Source organism: Myotis yumanensis, unplaced genomic scaffold (assembly GCF_028538775.1).
Source record: "Myotis yumanensis isolate MYYU_CA2020_CCGP unplaced genomic scaffold, mMyoYum1.0.hap1 SCAF_5, whole genome shotgun sequence".
In the NCBI taxonomy this organism is placed as follows: Eukaryota; Metazoa; Chordata; class Mammalia; order Chiroptera; family Vespertilionidae; genus Myotis; species Myotis yumanensis.
This window is the reverse complement of record NW_027223756.1, coordinates 83,800,345-83,818,632: the sequence shown is the minus strand read 5'-3', so window position 1 is coordinate 83,818,632 and position 18,288 is coordinate 83,800,345. Positions and strand designations below refer to the sequence as shown.

At 58.1% G+C, this 18,288-nt stretch overlaps 2 protein-coding genes across 6 annotated transcripts in view; one reads left to right on the top strand and one right to left on the bottom strand.

Annotated features, from left to right (window-relative positions):
• Positions 1–18,288, top strand: part of DOCK6 (dedicator of cytokinesis 6) — a 44,420-nt gene that overhangs the window by 7,047 nt on the left and 19,085 nt on the right. For 4 of the 5 annotated variants that reach the window (XM_070416072.1, XM_070416071.1, XM_070416070.1 and 1 more), the window contains exons 2-22: positions 1,821–1,908; positions 2,590–2,765; positions 3,017–3,085; positions 3,314–3,443; positions 4,278–4,490; positions 6,410–6,495; positions 7,792–7,858; positions 7,959–8,108; positions 9,194–9,274; positions 9,407–9,560; positions 9,719–9,846; positions 9,952–10,045; positions 10,427–10,589; positions 13,631–13,748; positions 13,819–13,889; positions 14,097–14,235; positions 14,319–14,420; positions 15,096–15,182; positions 15,902–16,133; positions 16,393–16,554; positions 17,191–17,354. In XM_070416072.1, the coding sequence (XP_070272173.1) occupies positions 1,821–1,908; positions 2,590–2,765; positions 3,017–3,085; positions 3,314–3,443; positions 4,278–4,490; positions 6,410–6,495; positions 7,792–7,858; positions 7,959–8,108; positions 9,194–9,274; positions 9,407–9,560; positions 9,719–9,846; positions 9,952–10,045; positions 10,427–10,589; positions 13,631–13,748; positions 13,819–13,889; positions 14,097–14,235; positions 14,319–14,420; positions 15,096–15,182; positions 15,902–16,133; positions 16,393–16,554; positions 17,191–17,354 (2,674 nt within the window). Of the gene's footprint in view, positions 1–1,820; positions 1,909–2,589; positions 2,766–3,016; positions 3,086–3,313; positions 3,444–4,277; positions 4,491–6,409; positions 6,496–7,791; positions 7,859–7,958; positions 8,109–9,193; positions 9,275–9,406; positions 9,561–9,718; positions 9,847–9,951; positions 10,046–10,426; positions 10,590–13,630; positions 13,749–13,818; positions 13,890–14,096; positions 14,236–14,318; positions 14,421–15,095; positions 15,183–15,901; positions 16,134–16,392; positions 16,555–17,190; positions 17,355–18,288 lie in introns of those variants that run through there. The other variant, XM_070416073.1, reaches the window with a different exon arrangement.
• Positions 10,681–12,357, bottom strand: ANGPTL8 (angiopoietin like 8). The gene is made up of 4 exons (XM_070416076.1): positions 12,046–12,357; positions 11,687–11,848; positions 11,057–11,166; positions 10,681–10,951 (listed from the first exon to the last, which is right to left on the bottom strand). The coding sequence occupies exons 1-4, from the start codon at positions 12,334–12,336 to the stop codon at positions 10,924–10,926; spliced, it is 591 nt and encodes a 196-aa protein (XP_070272177.1). The 5' UTR covers positions 12,337–12,357; the 3' UTR covers positions 10,681–10,923.

Genomic DNA, 18,288 nt, shown 5'->3' with positions numbered 1-18,288 from the left:
GCGTAGGCCTGTGGACTTAAGGGTCCCGGGTTCTATTCTGGTCAGAGGCGCATGCCCTGGTTGCGGGCTCAATCCCCAGAGCGGGGCGTGCAGAAGGCAGCCAATCAGTGATTCTCTCTCATCAGTGATGTTTCTATTTCTCCCTCTCCCTTCCTCTCTAAAATAAGAAAATAAAAAATAAAAGTAAAAAGGAATGAGGCTGGGGCCTCAAACTGGAGGTCCCCAGGTTGGGTCAGGGTCATGGTCAAATTTTGTTTGACGCATATGGACTTGAATTCAGGCTTCTGGATGGAGCTAAGGTTCTCAGTTGGCCCCAGCCTCCCCCACTGCACACATCCATCTCAGTGGTGGCCTGTGGGCCATCGAGTTTGCAATCCTCAGTATAGAGCTTTTGGGGGTAAAACTTTTTATTATGAAAATTCTCACGCACACAGAAGAGTGGGAAACAGAACGGAGGCCTAAACGCTCAGGCAGCTGCCTTCTCAATTATAAGAGGAACTGAGGCCCAGAAAAGGTGTCCCCACTGCCCAAAGCCGCCCAGCTCAAAGGTCTGGGGCTTCTCCCAATTTACAAGGGATGTAAGAAAGTTGGACCATCCCTAACTGGTTTGGCTCAGTGGATAGAGCGTCGGCCTGCAGACTGAGGGGTCCCGGGTTCGGTTCCAGTCAGGGGCATGTGCCTTGGTTGCGTGTGCGTCCCCAGCAGGGGGTGTGAAGGAGGCGGCTGATAGATGTTTCTCTCTCATCGATGTTTCTAACTATCCCTTTCCCTTCCTCTCTGTAAAAAATCAATAAAATATATTTTTTTAAAAAAAGAAAAGAAAATTGGACCAGGTGGGAGTTGGGGAGGGATGTACTCATCCCATCAAAAAACCCACATCTACTGAGCACCTGTGATGTGCAGGGTCCAACGCTAGGGCCTCCGCGGGGACCTCACAGCCCTGGAGCCTGCTTCACAGAGACGTCGGAGCAGAAGTCCATGCCCAGAGCACAGAGCACAGCCTCCGGGCCTTTGCACTTGCTGTTCCCACTGCCTGGCACACTGTTCCCCTAGACAACTGCATGGCTGTCTCTCCTTCCCCTCCTTCTAAGCGCTGCTGAAGGATTGAGGGCCTGGGGGATCCCTGCTCCCACGGGGTCTTGTCCCCGATGTTCCTGCTGGCCCCTCCCCGAGGGTCCTGTCCCTCCCTGCCTGTCAAGGGCAGTGCAGACTTAGGTGACTCAAGCAGGCCGCAGCCCTACCTTGGTTGCGGGCTGTGCTCTGGGAGTTCTGCCGCCTCTTATACACCGTCAGACTCCCTGAGAATGCATGGAGTGCCCTCTGATTGCCAGGCCCCTGGCCTGTTCCCCACAGCCGCCCTGTGAGGTCAGAACAGCCACAAGTGGGTAAACTGAGGCTGGGTGCCAGGAGTGACCTGTCCAAGGCACCCTAGCAGGCACAGGATGGTGCCCACATACTGGATGGCTGTACAGTGAGGTGTTTGAGGGACCCCAGGCTGGACAGAGGTCCCCCAGACGAGAAAGCAGAGACCAGAGGGCTGGCGTGGTGAGGGTGGGGGTTGGATGAAGAGGGATCTATGACCCCCTCATGGCCCTTCCCAGGAGCCGTTGCCCCATCTGTGCTCGGAGAGGGGGTAGGAAGGGCCGCAGTGAGATGTGTGGGTCTGGAAGCCTCAGTTCTCTTGGCCAAGCGGCCTGTTGTTTTCTCGCCTCAGCCTGGATTCTTCTCTCACAATAAATCTGTTGGCCCCGAAGCCCAGGTTCTCAGGGCCCTGCTGCCCATGTTCTCCTGTCCCCACGGCCCCCTTCCTGTCCCCGCAGGACGGTGGCCGCCGAGGTAAGGAAGCAGGTGTCCCGGGAGCACAGCGGCTCTCCCCACTCCAGCAGGCGCTGCAGCAGCTCCCTGGGGGTAAGTGTTGGGGAGGTGCCCCCCCTGCCCAGACCCCGCCCGCTCGTAGAGCTGGGGTTCCCCTGTGCCTGGGCTCTGTCCACCCCACCCACTAGTGCCCTGTCCTGTGGGAAAGCTGAGGCGACTTCGACCGGCCGTGGCAGGGGAGGGGTTCCTGGCCGCCCGTGCTGCCCCCATTCCTGCTTCCCTGTGAGTGGGGAGGGTGCTCCCTGGGGTGGGGGACAGCCCTGTGGGTGGTCGGGGTGGGAGCGGGGAGAGGCTCCAGCCTGTTGGAGCCCCACCTCCTGCTGCCTGGACCACCCAGCTGAAGAGGGGGAGGCGGCCTGGGGGCTGGGAGGTCCGTCAGCTGCAGAGGGAAGGGGTGGGGCCATCTCCCCACTGGGCCTGAGGAATTGTGTTTCTCGGCTGCAGTCAGGAGGCCTTTCCTTCCACCATTAGTTCCCTCCCTTCCAGGCACAGGGTGTGATTTCCTGCCTGGAAGGAGGGGTGGGGCCGGCATAGCTGGGCTGGGAGAGGAGAGTCTGAGGTCACCACCCTTCGTAGAACCTCTCCAGCTCCAGCGCCCTCCATGGCTCCCACTGCCCTCTTACTTGAATCCGAGGCAGCCCAGGCCCACACTCGACCTCCACCCCCACTCCCAGTGCCCAGGACTGGGGTCACGGCCACTTTGCTCTGAACCAGGTCCCCCTAACCGAAGTCATTGAGCCCCTGGACTTCGAGGATGTGCTGCAGAGCCGGCCGCCCGAGGTTGAGCCGGGGCCCCTCCGAGACCTGGTCGAGTTTCCCGCTGATGACCTGGAGCTGCTGCTGCAGCCCCGAGAATGCCGGACCACAGAGCTCGGGATCCCCAAGGAAGGGTGGGTTCCACCCCACGCCCTCCCTGTTCATAACTCCACTCTGCCTCATGCACCCCCTCCCCACCTACACCTCCTTCCCATCAAACACCCAACAGCCCTGAATTCAAATCCTGCCTCCTCTGTGTGGCCTGGAGAAGTCACCGCCCCGCCCCTCCGCCCTCCTCCAGCCTCTATCTCCCTGTCTCTGAGACAGGCAGAAGGGCGTGCCCTACCTCACAGCTCTCTGTTTACCCTGATTTTATTTTGCGCAGAAAGCTGGATGCCCAGGTGAGGGCCGCGGTGGAGATGTATACAGAGGACTGGATCATCGCCCACAGAAGGTGGGTCTGGCTGGGGGCAGCTCAGGGTGGAGGGTCAAGAGGCCAGGTCTGAGCCCAGAGAGCCCATTGTCCGTGGCTGGTCCTCCTGCTTATCTGCCCATTGTCACTGCGTGAGCAGCTGGACTTCTGGGATGGAGTACAGGGTAGGTGGATGGCCTTGCAGGTGTGTCAGGGTGCATCCGGGGGAGCCCTGATCCCTGCTACCCACCCAGCCCCGCCTCCTCCTAGGTACCAGCATCTGAGTTCGGCATACAGTCCCATCACCGCAGAGACCCAGCGAGAGCGACAGAAAGGCCTCAGCCGCCAGGTTTTTGAGCAGGATGCGTCTGGAGATGAGAAATCCGGGCCAGAGGACTCGGTGAGGGACCCCTGGGTCGGGATCCCTGCAGGGGTATGTGTGTGGGCTCCAGCCCCGGCTCTCAGTCACAGGTAATGGGAAATGACCCAAATACCCTTGAATTGAAAAGGAAATGTATTGACCCCATGAGTGAAAAGTTAAAGGATAATAATTATAAACATGTATTAAGCGCCTAGTGTATACTAAGTACTTAATACTTGTCCTCATTTCTCATCCTGTGAGCAGGGCAACCATTACACCCATTTTACAGATTACAAAACGGAGGCACAGCCAGGTGGTTAGAGGACCATCACTGTCCCACTGCGACTCCAGCCTATATTTTGTCAGCCAGCATTTACTGAGCAGCTGCTTTATACCAAGAATAATTATACTGAGCTATTGTTATTGTTTTCATTGTTATTATTTATCGATGTAGCTAGGGAAGCTGAGGCCCTCAGAGTTGGGGTCTAGATCTGGAGTCACAGAGCTGAGCTGGGATTTGAACCAGAGTGATCTAGCTTTGACCATAGCTGTGTCTGGGAGGTCAGGTAGGGTCCTGGGCCAGTGACAGCCTGGAAGAAGAACTCTCCCTCCCCCGGCAACCGTGAGCAGAGTCCCAGGGAAGCTCTCACGGACCCAGCCCAGGTCTGTCCTCCACCTTGGAGCCTGTCTCTGGGGCTGGTAGATGTATTCTGATTGGCCAGATGGGGGTCATGTGAGGCTCAGAACATGGGGATGGGAGTAGCCTTCCCGACGATGGTGAAGAAGGAAGGCTCGCCAATAAGTTTCTAGAAAGAGAGTCAGTGAAGCCCCCAGGTGACCCTTGTGGTGGCGCTTGCCCGTCTCCACTGGCAGGAGGACCCCCGGCATTCCTCGGGCTCCCCAGAGGACACTCCTCGGAGCAGCGGCGCCTCTGGCATCTTCGACCTAAAGAACTTGGCCGCTGACTCCCTGCTGCCCTCGCTGCTGGAGCGGGTGGCCCCCGAGGATGTGGACCGGCGCAACGAGGCCCTGCGGAGGCAGCACCGGGCCCGCACCCTGCTCACCCTCTACCCGGCACCTGACGAGGTGGGTGCCTACCGCCCACATAGGCCCCGAGGCCAACACCCCTCCAGCTGACATGCATCCCTATGTATTATCCCACCAACTTGTACCGGGTGCCTACTGTATACCCTGTGTTTTTATTCAGTGGCTTATATTGGATGTCTAATATGCACCCCCATGTTTATTCGACCAATACTCATTGTATACTTTCTGTATAGACCTCTCTTTAATCTAACAGAATTTATTTAGTGCCTATTACATGCCTATATTTATCTTGGACAACTAGTGGATATACACTTTATTTTTATTGAATGGCTTTTATTAGACATCTATATACCCCTATATTTATCCAACCCACTTTTATTGGGTACCTAGTATTTTCATTCAACCATTTATTGAGTCTTAATTGTATACGCCTATATTCATTCAATCAGTGCTTATTGGGTATCTAATATAATATTTTATATTATATATATATATATATATATATATATATATATACACACACAGTCATCATTAATAGAATGCATTCTATATATACCTATCTGCTTATCCAACTTTTAGTAGGTACCTACTGTATACCTCTATTTATTCAACCGACACGTTTGGGTGCCTGTTGTATGACAGGCACTGGGGATCTAGCCATGAACAAGATAGACCCAACCCCTTCTCCACAAGTTAACAGTCTAGTGGAAGAGACCCTCCTACCAAGAAATTACAACCCAGACAGAGTAACACCGTAATGACGTGCTGATATTTGTCCCTCACGTGGCCCTCAATGCCCCAGCCACGTGGCCCATCGCAACAGGGCATTGTGACCACTTTGTCAACTGACATTTATTGAGCAGCTCCCTTATACCAATAACTAGAGGCCTGGCGGGGTGGGGAGGTCCCTCTGTCTGGCCTGCGCCCTCTTGCAGTCCGGGAGCCCTCAGGGGGTGTCTGACTGATGGCTTAGGCCCACTCCCCGTGGGGACATCCTTAGCACTGCTGCAGAGGCTGGAGAGGCTCCCGCCACCACCACTGCGCTCGCCAGCCGTGAACCCGACTTCTGGCTGAGCAGCGTTCCCCTTGTGGGAGCACACTGACCACCAGGAGCAGCTCCTGAATTGAGCAGGATCAAGCTGAAACCAGCTCTCCTGCAGGCCAGGCCAAGGGACCTGACTGGTGCACGATCGGGGTCGGGGAGGGATGCCGGAGGTTGGCCAGCCAGCCAGGGACCGCAGGAGGGTTCCAGGGCGTGTCCAGCTTGTCTTGCTCAGTCCAGATCAGCTGGACCCCAGCAGCAAGCTAACCTACCAGTTGGAGCATCTGCCCTCTGGTGGTCAGTGCATATCATAGCAAGCGATTGAGTAGCCTTAGCATATCATTAGCATATTATGCTTTGATTGGTTGAACAGAGACCGGACACTTAGCATATTAGGCTTTTATTATATGGACTAGAGGCCCGGTGCATGAGATTCATGCACTGGGACAGGGGAGCCCTCAGCATGGCCTGCACCCTCATGTAGTCTGGGACTTCTTACTCCTGCATTGAGCGTCTTCCCCTTGGTGGTCAGTGCACGTCATAGCGACCAGTTGTTCTGCCATTTAGTCAATTTGCATATTATGCTTTTATTATATAGGATAATTATACCAAGAATTATTGTTATTATTTTCGTTGTTACTAGTTTAAGTTGGAGGAGGTGCCTGCCCAGGCCTCAGGGGTCAGGGAAGGCTTACTGGAGGAAGTGCCAGGTAAGCTGCCACCTACACCATGAGCAGGCATCGGCAGTAAGGAGGAAGGGAGAAGAAAGGCATTACAGGCTGGGGAACAGCATGTGCAAAGGCTCAGAGGCAAGAGACTTCAAGTTTAGTCAGGCTGGGGGTTGAGCTGGTCTCAGGCTATACATTCCAAGCTCTTCTTGGAGCACGTGTCCCAGCTGCCCCCCGGTTCTTGGCAGGACGAGGCCGTGGAACGCTGCAGCCACCCGGAGCCGCCCTGCGAACACTTTGGACAGAGGATCCTGGTCAAGTGTCTGTCACTTAAGTGAGTGTGCTTACCTCCCCCGTTCAGACACGCAAGGGAACCAGACAGCTAGATCACGGTGTGGCACACACTCGGTGCTCACTGCGAGAGCCGTGCCGTTACCACGTGCAGCCATGGGACCCGTGAGGCCATGGGCCTTTACGTGGGAAATAAGACTTCCGTTTCCATTACTCGAAGCCACCAATCCTTAAGTGCTGTACCAGGCTCTGTTCTCAGCCCATCCACGCACATTCACTCTGATCTTCACTAAACCTTGTGAAGTGGACACAAGTGGGGAAGCCGAAGCACAGAGTGACGAAGTCCCTGCGCCAAAATCACACAATCTGGGAGGCCAGAGGCTGGCACGCTCCCACTCTGTTGGTGGGACCCAGGTGGACGGGCGCTGGTGACGCTGGGGCTGGAGGCCCCCTCCACGGTCGCCCCTGGGGAGCAGCCAAAAATGCGTGGGAACTGAGCTGAACAGGATGTGGCCTTGGACCTGAGCCTGGCCCTGCCCCTTCCCACCCTGAGTTCCTGTTGGCCAGGGACAGGAAAGAGAGGCCTGGTCTGGCTAGAGGCCCGGGTGGGCCGCCCGCCCCAAGCGCAAGGGTTGGGAATTGGCTCTGTGGGCTCATCCAATCATTCAACACTCATTGAGTGCCTGCTGTATACAGAGCATGTAATCGTGGGATGACCATACAGCACACACAAAGGAAGGGAGACATCTGGAGAGGGAAAATGAGACCAAGAGGTGTGGCAGGGCTGGGCCATGCAGGAATTTGTTGTCAGGGAGCCTCACAATTTAAGTTCTAAGATGCTTCCTTAGAAGGTAGCTGGTGCGTAGGGGCCAGCAAGCAGAGCAAGGGAGGGAGGCGGTTACAGTGGCCATTCAGGCGAGCGAAAATGAGACTCAACCCAGGGTGGCCCAGGTGACAAAGGAAATCCCAGAGAGGGGAGACAGGGAGACCCGGGAGTCGAGAATTTAATTTGGGGGAGAGGGAATTGTTGTGCCAAAAGCTACCTCTCTACACACTTAACAAGAGCCATGATTTTGGGGGGAGGGGTTTTGTGTGAGTTACTGACGGGAGTTGGGGGGGGCGTAGAATCAGTGCCTCAGTTTCCTCTTGCGAAATGGGACAGGCCTTTCCTGCAAGCCCTTAAATGGTAGTTCGTGTGGCTCAGTGGGAAGGCTCAGTGGGAATTAGATGCCCCCCAAGGCTGCACCAAGGTGGGTGGGGCCTCAAGAGGGAGTCGGGGGTGTGGATGGCGGGGAGTGTGGCAGGAACAGCCTGTGCCAGATCGCCCCCTCACCCACAGGTTCGAGATCGAGATTGAGCCCATCTTTGGCATCTTGGCCCTGTACGATGTGCGGGAGAAGAAGAAGGTAGGCGCCCCTTTCTTCCCCTTCCTGCCTCACTGCCCTCCTCGTTGCAAGGCTGTGGGCTTCCTGGAGGTGGTGACCCAGCTGCCTCTTGTGCCCCCAGATCTCGGAGAACTTCTACTTCGACCTGAACTCAGACTCTGTGAAGGGACTGCTGCGGGCCCATGGCACTCACCCGGCTATTTCCACCCTGGCCCGCTCTGCCATCTTCTCTGTGACCTATCCCTCGCCCGACATCTTCCTGGTCATCAAGGTGCCCACTGGGGCTGGGCAAGGAAGGGGTGGTAATGGTGATGTCACAGGCTCAGTCCCTACGGTCATGGAAGAACACAGACATGAGGAAGGATGATCAGGCCTCTTGGGGAAGCACAGGCAGTGGGGCAAGCCTGGAGGAGGCTCCTGACCCAACCCAGGTGAAGAGAAATCCCTGAGGGCTTCCATGGAGAGGTGACAGCTGAGCCAAGACCCATGAGTGAGCAGCCTGTAGAGAAATGGCATCCTGACCCAGGGGAACAGATGTTTAAACATATATGTATTTCTCATTTATTGATTTGAGAGAGAGAGAGAAACATCAATTTGTTGTTTCACCTATTAATACATTCACTAGTTGATTCTTGTATGTGCCTGACTGGGGATAGAACCCACCATCTTGGTGTATCGGGACAATGCTCTAACCACTGAGATGCCTGGCCAGGGCCTAAAACACGTTTTTTAGTTGTGAATTTTTCAGTTTATTAGGAGAGAAAAGACCTAATGGGCACATTTATTTGGGATATTGTTTCCAGGAGTGAGTTTAAATTTCGTTTCCCAAAGCATTCAATTAGGTTACACGGATGACGTTAACTGAGCACCACTGGATAGGGACTGCTCACAGTCAGTCAGACTTCACAGGGATTCCCCCTTGAGTCCTCACAGCAGCCCTGGGAGGTGGGGGTTGCCATGGCTCCATTTTACAGGTGGGGAAACTGAGGCACGGGTCAGGTGAGGGACCTGCTCAGGATCCCACAGCCCAGAGTGGTCAGGATTGAAGTCCAGTTCTTGTCACCCAGAGCCACGCTTGGAGTGGCCTCTGTTCCTACTGACAAAGAATTGTAGATGTAGGGAAATAGGGAGGCTTGGCTTTGGGGGGGGGGGGGGGTTCAAAGGTGGGTGGAGGCAGCTGGCCTGGCAAGGGGGCTGCTAGCACTCAACCCCGAGGACAGTGGGAGCCAAGGGAGGTGTTGGAGCAAGAGCTCTAGTGGATGGGTGTCTGGGGGCTCACGTGAGGCCCAGGAGGTTGGGGGTATGGCGGGGAGGTCAGGCTCCCGCAGCTCCTCACTGGGCCTGCCTGCCCCTCAGCTGGAGAAGGTATTACAGCAGGGAGACATCAGCGAGTGCTGTGAGCCCTACATGGTGATGAAGGAGGTGGACACAGCCAAGGTAAGCGGTGGAGGCTGGACCTGGTGGAGAACGCCCCGCCCCCTCACCCCCCACCCCCCACACCCCACACCAACCCTGCATTCAGCAGGCCTGGGGCACTGAGCTTGTGGGTCTCGGAGGGTCTCCCCACAGAACAAGGAGAAGCTGGAGAAGCTTCGCCTAGCGGCCGAGCAGTTCTGCACCCGCCTGGGCCGCTACCGAATGCCATTTGCCTGGACGGCCGTGCACTTAGCCAACATCGTGAGCAGCGCTGGCCAGCCAGATCGGGACTCCGACTCCGAGAGCGGTGAGAAGGCGGGGCTGGTGGCCCGGGGGCGGGGCTACTGGGGAAGGAAGGGGCGCCCTCTGCTGGCCGTACTCTGTACAGGCTAAGTCTCCAAGTGTCTCCTTCCCTGCCTCTCACCCCTGTCCCCCTCCATCCATCACCGTCACTGCTGCCCCTAGAGCGCCGACCCGCCTGGACTGACCGCCGCCGTCGGGGGCCCCCAGATCGGACGAGTAGCGGGGACGACACCTGCAGCTTCTCCAGTTTCCGCCCGGCCACACTAACTGTCACCAACTTCTTTAAACAGGTATCATGGCCACAGGGGAGGGGGCGAGGGGAGGGGCACCAAGGGACACCCCCGTGGTCGCACAGGCCCCGGGGGACCCGGCTCATGGATGCGGGTCTGGTGCAGGAGGCCGAGAGGCTCAGTGATGAGGACCTCTTCAAGTTCCTGGCTGACATGCGGCGCCCCTCGTCCTTGCTACGGCGTCTGCGGCCTGTGACCGGTGCGTGCTGCACCCCATAAGCAAGAGGTGTCACTCAGCAAACCCTGACCACCCGCTGTGTCTGACCCTGGGGGCTCCACAGGGACCATGATAGCTTCAGAGGCTGGACCTTCCAGGGTGGCCACAGATTAGAAACAATAAATAAGGCAGATATTGGGCCAATTGGGGGATGTAGTGGCTGGGGGCCATGGATCTTGAGGGCAGAGCTGATCCAATGTGGGGACAAGAGGTGGGAGCTGAGGGTGACTTCTGGCCTTGGTACCTGAAGGACAGCCACCAGAGGGCATTGTGGGGGAGTTTGAGCCGGGACCCCAAAGTCCAGAGAGGGTGGGATCTGGCTAGGAGGCTCCTAGGCAGGTGCAAACTGGCTCCCCTCCCCAGCCCAGCTCAAGATCGACATTTCCCCGGCCCCCGAGAACCCCCACTTCTGCCTGTCCCCGGAGCTGCTTCATGTCAAGCCCTACCCAGACCCCAGGGGCCGGCCCACCAAGGAGATCCTGGAGTTTCCCACCCGTGAGGTCTACGCCCCCCACACAAGCTACAGGTACAGCTCTGGGGCCCAGTTGGGCACTTGAATGGGGGGCAAAGTGAGGCCCCCTTTGTCCCAGACACACACAGACACTCGGGGTGAGATGCCACTGTTGCTTTAATGGGTATGTAGGCATGAAGGGACACACGTCTTTCCTTCACTCCTCCTCCGTGGGGCCGTGTCTTCTGTTCGTCCCCACCTGCTTCTGTCTCTGATCCAGGGCCGGAAGCGGGGCCCGACAGCCTGGCTGACCCCAGCAGACAGGCAGCTCCTCACTGTGCAGGGGCCGCGTGGGGCGTGGCAGCGTCCCTAGGTGTACATGGCTGGTCCTCAGTGCTGCCAGGCAGGCTCAGGCTGGGAGCGCCGCTGTGTGGAGTCTGGAAGGGAGATGAGGCTCAGCCAAGGTGGGGTGTGGGGGGCATCCTGCTTCCCTGCATACCCCCGACCCAGTGGCCCTACGTGCCAACCCCCACCAGCCTCACCTTTCCTGGATCTGTCGCAGCCGGTGCTGCTGTGCCACCATCTCCCGCCTCTGTCGCTGCACGTGGCCCGTGAGGGCCCACAGGATGTGGCTCTGCTTGTCAGCACGGGCCTGTGGGGTCAAGACAGAAACCTCAGCTGGGGCTGCCTCACCTCCCATCCCTTGATCCTACCCAGCCCCCTCTCCTCATTGCATTTGTGTGGCCCGGGATGTCACTGCCACTCCCAGGCCTCAGCTTCCCTAGCTGTAAAATGGGGAAGAAATGGGACTCACTTGGTAGCATTATGAGCATGATATGGATTATTAAAGGACACACTACAGTGCTGGGTACTTCCTGAACACGCAAGAAATGTTGCCAGTTTCTCTAAAAGTATGCATTTATTGAGTACCTAGCCTCTTCCTGGCCCCATGCTGAGTATCTTTGAGTCCCTGACTCCACTCTGAGACATCAATTGTTGACTTGATTGCAAGTGGAGAAACTGAGACAGGGAAAGGGACATGGGTTTCGCCCAGGGTCCCACCGGGTGCTGGGAAGCTGACCTGGGTGAGGGGGATCTCTGGGACTTGCTCTAAAAGCAGCTTCTGACTGGGTATCAGGGTCTCAACTCCCCCAGGACTGGGAGCCCCTTACCTTCAAAGCCTCGAATTCTTGATGGGCCCGGCCCAGCCAGGCACCTCTCAGCCGGACTTCCAGCTGCCGCATGTTCTCCCGCAGCACCTGCTGCCCCTGGGCCGCCTTCCCCAGCGCCCGGGCCGTGGCCTCTGCCTGCAGCTGCAGAGCGTCCTCTTCCCCCTGCAGAGCGTCGATAGGGAGACGGTAGCAGGATGACCGACTTGTCTTTGTTTGCCTGGGTCATGCCTGGTTTTAACACTGAAATTGCTATATTCCAGGAACCCCCCTCTTCCCGGGCAAACCCAGACAGTTGGTCACCCTACACGTAACCAGGACAGATCCTCACCCGCCCCAGGGGGTCAGAAAGCAGTGCTCACCTGCATCTCCCGCAAGCTTGCGCGTAGCTCCTGGGCCGCATCCCAGCCCTGGCTGACTTCCTGCCCCAGGAGCCCCAGGGCACGGTCGTACTGGCCTATGCTGTGCTGGGCCTCCATCAGCCGTGCATCCGTGGTCTTGTACACGCCATTGAGGGCCTGGCCCAGCTGCAGGGCCCCGTGGAAGAGCAGGGTCAGCTCCTCGTACTGTGCCGGCTCCACGCTGCCCACGGGGGCCGCAGGGGCCGGCCAGACCATCGTCAGCAGGGAACACAGCAGACACAGAGCGAGCATGGCCGTGGCTGAGTGGCTGGAGGTGCGGTCACGGCGCCACTGCTGCCTTTTATGCCTCAGCGCCCCTTCAACCCCCGGTCAATCGTTAACCAGCCAGTCGGGTGTCTGTGTTGTGCAAGGGCCTGGCAGCGGTACAATGGTTGCATCAAGCGAACGTCCAGCGGGGCCATGCTGGAGTCACGCAGGCTGGGGCTGAGGCCAGGTGTGGGCTGGGGGCACTGGGGGAGGACAGGCCCAGGTGCTGGGGGACCAAGGAGCTCTGAGCTCTGGTTTCCCCTCCTGCAGAGGGGCACGGCAGTGACGGTAACAATAGGCTTTTATGAGTTTCCCAGTTTGCGCAGAGCTGTGCCCCTGATGACAGTAACTGAGCGCATGCCCTTCCCACAAGCCCCCGAGGCCGGCGTCTTTGTCGGCCTGGTTGAGAACCGGGGGAGTGGGTGCAGCTGGCAGAGACTCTGCCAAGGCCACACGGTCCGACTTCGAGACCCACACATGCCCCGGATCCATGCGAGCTGCCAATCTTCCCCCTGGGCAAGGACGGGCAAGCGACTCGCTCTCCTTGCCTGTGAAAGGGGGTGACATGAGTCTTGCCTCACAAGCTGCTTGTGAAAAGTAAATGAGCTGTTTCATGGTGAGTGCTTAACCGGAGCCTGGCACTCTGGTGCCCCCTCGGTGGTTGGTGCAATCATTGTCCTCACTGTTACCGTCCTTGGTATTGTTACAGCGGCTCAGCTGGGAGGGTTGATGCCCCCATTACACAGGCGGGAAACTGAAGCCCAGAGGGAGGTCGGGGCTGGCACAGAGTCACCCCTGGGGAGAGAGGCCAACCTCTGACCCCAGCCAAGCCCTTACACCGGTTCCCGGCTCAGTTTTCCCACCTGAGAGACAAGCGATGTAACGAGGGGCCTCTCCTGGGGGAAGGGGTGGACGGGCCCCTGAGCGGGTGAGGGGCAGGTCAGCCCGGGCAGGGCTTATCCTGACCATGGGCCACCGGGGCCACCTTGGAACTCAGCCCTGAGCACCCATGTGGCCCCTGCCTTTGCCTCATTAGTGTCCCCAAAGGCCTCTGTGTTTCCACCGTCTGCCACAGTTTCCCTGTCTACGCTCCGAGGCTGCCCGTCTGTCTCCAGCTCCCTGCCAGTCACATTTCCAAACTGTGCCCCTAATTGCCCCTCGCCCAGCCCTCAGTGCCTCGGCCGTGTGGCCGCTGTCCTGTGTCCCAGGCCAGGCTTGTTCCAGGAGCCCAGCCGCCTCTGTCCCCTTGACACCCCCTCCCCTGCCCCTGTCCCTCCAGGAACCTGCTCTACGTGTACCCGCACAGCCTCAACTTCAGCAGCCGCCAGGGCTCCGTGCGCAACCTCACCGTGCGAGTGCAGTACATGGCGGGCGAGGACCCCAGCCAGGCCCTGCCGGTCAGTGGCTGGGCCCGGGAGAGGTGGGTGAGGTGTCCCCGGCCGGCCCCTTATGGCCCTGCTCCCCCAGGTCATCTTTGGCAAGTCCAGCTGCAGCGAATTCACCCGGGAGGCCTTCACGCCGGTGGTCTACCACAACAAGTAGGTGGGGTGGGGGGCCAGGGGCACTGGTGGGGGGACAGCAGCAGGAAGAGGGGAGGGAGGGGCAGGTTCCAGAAATGCTAGTGGGGGAACCCGAGGCAGAGAGCAGAGACAGTGGGGTCTGCAGCTCTGGGGGAACACGTGACCGGAGGCAGGGGGCAGACCAGGGGGGTCCCCGTCCCCTGAACGCCAGCCCGGCCCTGCCAGGTCCCCTGAGTTCTACGAGGAGTTCAAGCTGCATCTTCCAGCCTGTGTGACCGAGAACCACCACCTGCTCTTCACCTTCTACCACGTCAGCTGCCAGCCCCGGCCTGGCACAGCCCTGGAGACTCCCGTGGGCTTCACGGTGAGGCCCCCGCCAGCCTGCCTCCCCCTCCCCAGCCCGCCTGGCCCTGCCCGGCCGTCCCCTGACCCCCAGCCTCTTCCTAGTGGATCCCACTGCTGCAGCACGGCCGCCTGAGGACCGGCCCCTTCTGCCTCCCCGTGTCCGTGGACCAGCCCCCGCCCAGCTACTCCGTGCTCACACCTGACGTAAGTGCTCTGGCCCCGTGCCTCCCACCGCCCTGGTCCCCGAGGCTCCCTGGGCTCCTGCCTCGTGATGGTCCCCCGGGAATGCATTGCCCACCTTCCCTACTTTCCTGGTGGTTCCCCGTTCGTGCCCTGCCTTCCTTGCCGTCAGCACCTCTGGGAACCGTGTTGTCCTCTGTCAGGGCCAGGGCCCCGGGCTGCCTCCTCACTCCTGCTCTTGCCTCTGTGTGTCCTATGGCCCCTGTGTCCCTCCCTGTCCCCTCCTACCCCTGCGTCCTAGTGCCCCCCTAGCAGCCCTGCCCACCTTCCTGATCACTGTCCCCCAGGAGCACTTCAGGGCCAATCATCCCCACCCCCTCCGTGAATACTTCGTCACCCTCCCGCATACCCTCACGCTGTTCACTCGTGCCCCTGGGGCCTCCATCTTGCATGATCCTATTTTCTGATTCATTCCCTTCCATTGATGTTCATCTTGGGTCTCCAGTGGAACCCCACAGTGCTCCCTCCTAACTGCCCTCACCCCCATCTCTGGGCTGGGCTGGGGGCAGGGTGCCCAGCTGCTCCCCCAGGCAGGGCCGTGCTGAGGTTGTGGTGTTGCAATCGTTGAAATGCCTGGAGCTGGTGGCCTGACCAGTGGGGGAGGGCCAGTCAGTGCCCACAGGTGTGTCCCTCCCACAGGTGGCACTGCCGGGCATGCGCTGGGTGGACGGCCACAAGGGCGTGTTCAGCGTGGAGCTCATGGCTGTGTCCTCCGTGCACCCCCAGGTAGGTGTTAGGGCAGGAACCAGGAGTTGGGCAACAGTTCCCACTGACCGGGGAGAGGCCTGGCCTCGGGCCATGGACAGACTTCAGTCAGCTGGACCTGTCTCCCAGGAGGCTGCTGACTCAGGCAGGGAGCGTGCCAGTGGCTCCCCCAGCCAGGGCGTTGGCCCTTTGCACGGCCTCTCCTCCCCCCATCTGTCCCCTGCTATTTCGGTGGTTCCTTCCCCTCTCTCCTCCCTCCCTTCCTCTAGAGCAGTGGTTCTCAACCTTCCTGATGCCGCGACCCTTGAATACAGTTCCTCATGTTGTGGTGACCCCCAACCATAAAATTATTTTCGTTGCTGCTTCATAACTGCAATTTTGCTACTGTTATGAATCGTCATGTAAATATCTGATATGCAGGATGTATTTTCATTGTTACAAATTGAACATAATGAAAGCATAGTGATTAATCACAAAAACAATATGTAATTATATAATTATATATGTGTTTTCCGATGGTCTTAGGTGACCCCTGTGAAAGGGTTGTTCGACCCCCAAAGAAGTCACGACCCACAGGTTGAGAACCGCTGATCTAGTGTCTCATCCCTGTCCTTATTTATTATCAATTCATTGATCCCCGGCCTCAGTGTCTCTGCCCATTCAGCCCCCAACTCAATCCCCTGGGGCTTCCTGGACCAGGGCCCTGGCCCCTCCCCACTCACCCCAGCCCCCCCGCCCAGGACCCATACCTGGACAAGTTCTTCACCCTGGTGCATGTCCTGGAGGAGGGCGCCTTCCCATTCCGGCTCAAGGACGGCGTGCTGAGCGAGAGCACTGTGGAGCAGGAGCTGCGGGCCAGCCTGGCGGCCCTACGCCTCGCAAGCCCCGAGTTCCTCGTTGCCTTCTCTCACCACGTGCTGGACAAGCTCGTACGTCTGGTCGTGCGGCCCCCCATCATCGGCGGCCAGATCGGTGAGCAGGCACGGCCTCGGACCTCAGTTTCCCCACCTGGAGAATGGCCCCTCAGTCCCCTGGGCCTGGGTGACTTCCTCTAGCCCATTTATCTCTCTGGCCTCCGTTTTCCCATCTGGAAAGTGACCTCAGCCCACTGAGCTGAGAGCTGGTCTTCTGTGACCCTTCGATGGCCACATGACCCCTTGGACCCTAAAGTCTCTCTCAGGGAGGTAGGAGGCCCTGGGCCCTGGAATTTGACCTCTGCTCTGCCCGGCAGTGAACCTGGGCCGTGGAGCTTTTGAAGCAATGGCCCATGTAGTCAGCCTCATCCATCGGAGTCTAGAGGCTGCCCAGGACGCCCGCGGTCACTGCCTGCTGCTGGCGGCCTATGTCTACTATGCCTTCCGACTGCCTGGCACGGAGCCCGGCCTCCTGGGTGGTGAGTATTGGTGGGAAGATCTGGAGGACAGGCAATATCTGGGAGGAGAGCATCCTAGACAAAGGGAACGGCATGTACACAGGTTCTGAGGCCACACAGGCCTCGGTTGGTCTGGACAGCTTGCAAGTTTTGCTCCACCCCCGGGGTCTGGTATCTGCCTGCTTGCTGGCAGGTGACTCAGCCAATCAGCCAGCAGGGACTCAAGCAGGGCCCTCCTACAAGCTCCATAACTTGGGCAAGTGACTTCACCTCTCTGAGCCTGTTTTCCCGTGTGTAAAACATCAATAAAGTGCCCCGCGTTCCTGGGGGTGCTGGTAATAGGAGATGACATAGTAACCCTGCAAAATGCTTGGTACAGTGGCTACTCAATCAAGTCGGATGTTTTTCTCATTTGCTCAATAACTAATAGGAACCACTCCCTTCTCTGGGCACTTACTGTGTGCCAGGCACTGTGCTCGGTGTTTTTTAGTCTCCCCCAAAATTGTTATGAGGCGGCAGCCATTCTCACACTCATTTTACAGGCGAGGCACCTCGAGGCTCCTAACAAGAAAATGACTTCACCAAAGGCAGCCCGCTGGGAAGGGGCAGGTCATCGGGGTGGTAGGCAGGTGGTGACCGTATTCCCTCCCTGCTCAGGGGCCCCTCCGGTGGCAGTGCAGCCTGCCACGCTGGCCCGTGGCCCCGGCCGCCCTGCCAGCCTCTACCTGGCTCGCTCTAAGAGCATCAGCAGCAGCAACCCTGACCTGGCCGTGGCCCCTGGCTCTGTGGACGACGAGGTCTCCCGCATCTTGGCCAGCAAGGTAGGGCGAGGGGGACCCTGGAGCCTCCGGCCTCAGTGCCGTGGTTGCCGGGTGGGTGGGTGAAGGACCTCAGTGTTGGTGGAGGACAGGAAACAGCAGACAGGGGCATGGACACAGGCTGGACCCTGGGCCGCAGAGGGGCTGTGGCTGTCACAGGTTGGGAGCTAGCACTTGGGTTTACACTGGCTCTATACTCTGGGGCTGACCTAAGGATGGGTGGCTGGGGCTTGGCCTGGTGGTGAAACACATGTACCACACACATACACAGATGCATATATGTGTGTGCCCTGCATGTGTACACACATGGGGTACGCATGCATGTGTGTGGGTGCATATACGTGTGTGCCCCATGTGTGTACATACTGGGAGGCACATATACATGTGTGCCCTATGCATGTAAATATACAGGTCACGAATACGTTTGCCCCATAGGTGTACATGCATGGAGCACAGGTATATGTGTGCCCCATGTGTGTATGTTCACAAATGCATATACGTGTGTGTCTCACGCACGTGTGAACACAGGTTCATATACTCATGCACCCCATGCACGTAATGCACACCAGTTTTCCAGGGTTGCATGTGGATGCCTACATGGGCACACATATATATGGTCCAGGGTAGTGTTCACACTTGTTGTTGTTTTTTAAAGATTTTTAATTCATTTTTAGAGAAAGAGGATGGGAGAGGGTGAGAGAGAGAAAGAGAAAGAGAGAGAAACATCAATGTGAGAGCAAAACATCAATCAGCTGCCTACTTCACACCCCGCCCTGGGGATCGAGCTCGCAACCCGGTCATGTGCCCTGACTGTTAATCAAACCAGCAACCTTACGGTGAACAGGACGATGCCCAACCAATGGAGCCACACCGGCCGGGGCACACCCTTGGTTTTTTATGCTGGTTTCTTTGTCGTCTACCCATGGATTCTACCACT

Bases quoted from the DNA above. Each gene is read 5' to 3' on its own strand.
- ANGPTL8 (XM_070416076.1), bottom strand. From the start codon at position 12,336: ATGCTCGCTCTGTGTCTGCTGTGTTCCCTGCTGACGATGGTCTGGCCG. The intron at 11,849-12,045 runs GTGAGCACTGCT...GACGCTCTGCAG, and splicing joins CAAGCTTGCGGGAGATGCAG to GGGGAAGAGGACGCTCTGCA. The intron at 10,952-11,056 runs GTGAGGCTGGTG...TCTCCCTTCCAG, and splicing joins CTGCGACAGATCCAGGAAAG to ACTCCACACAGCGGCGCTCC.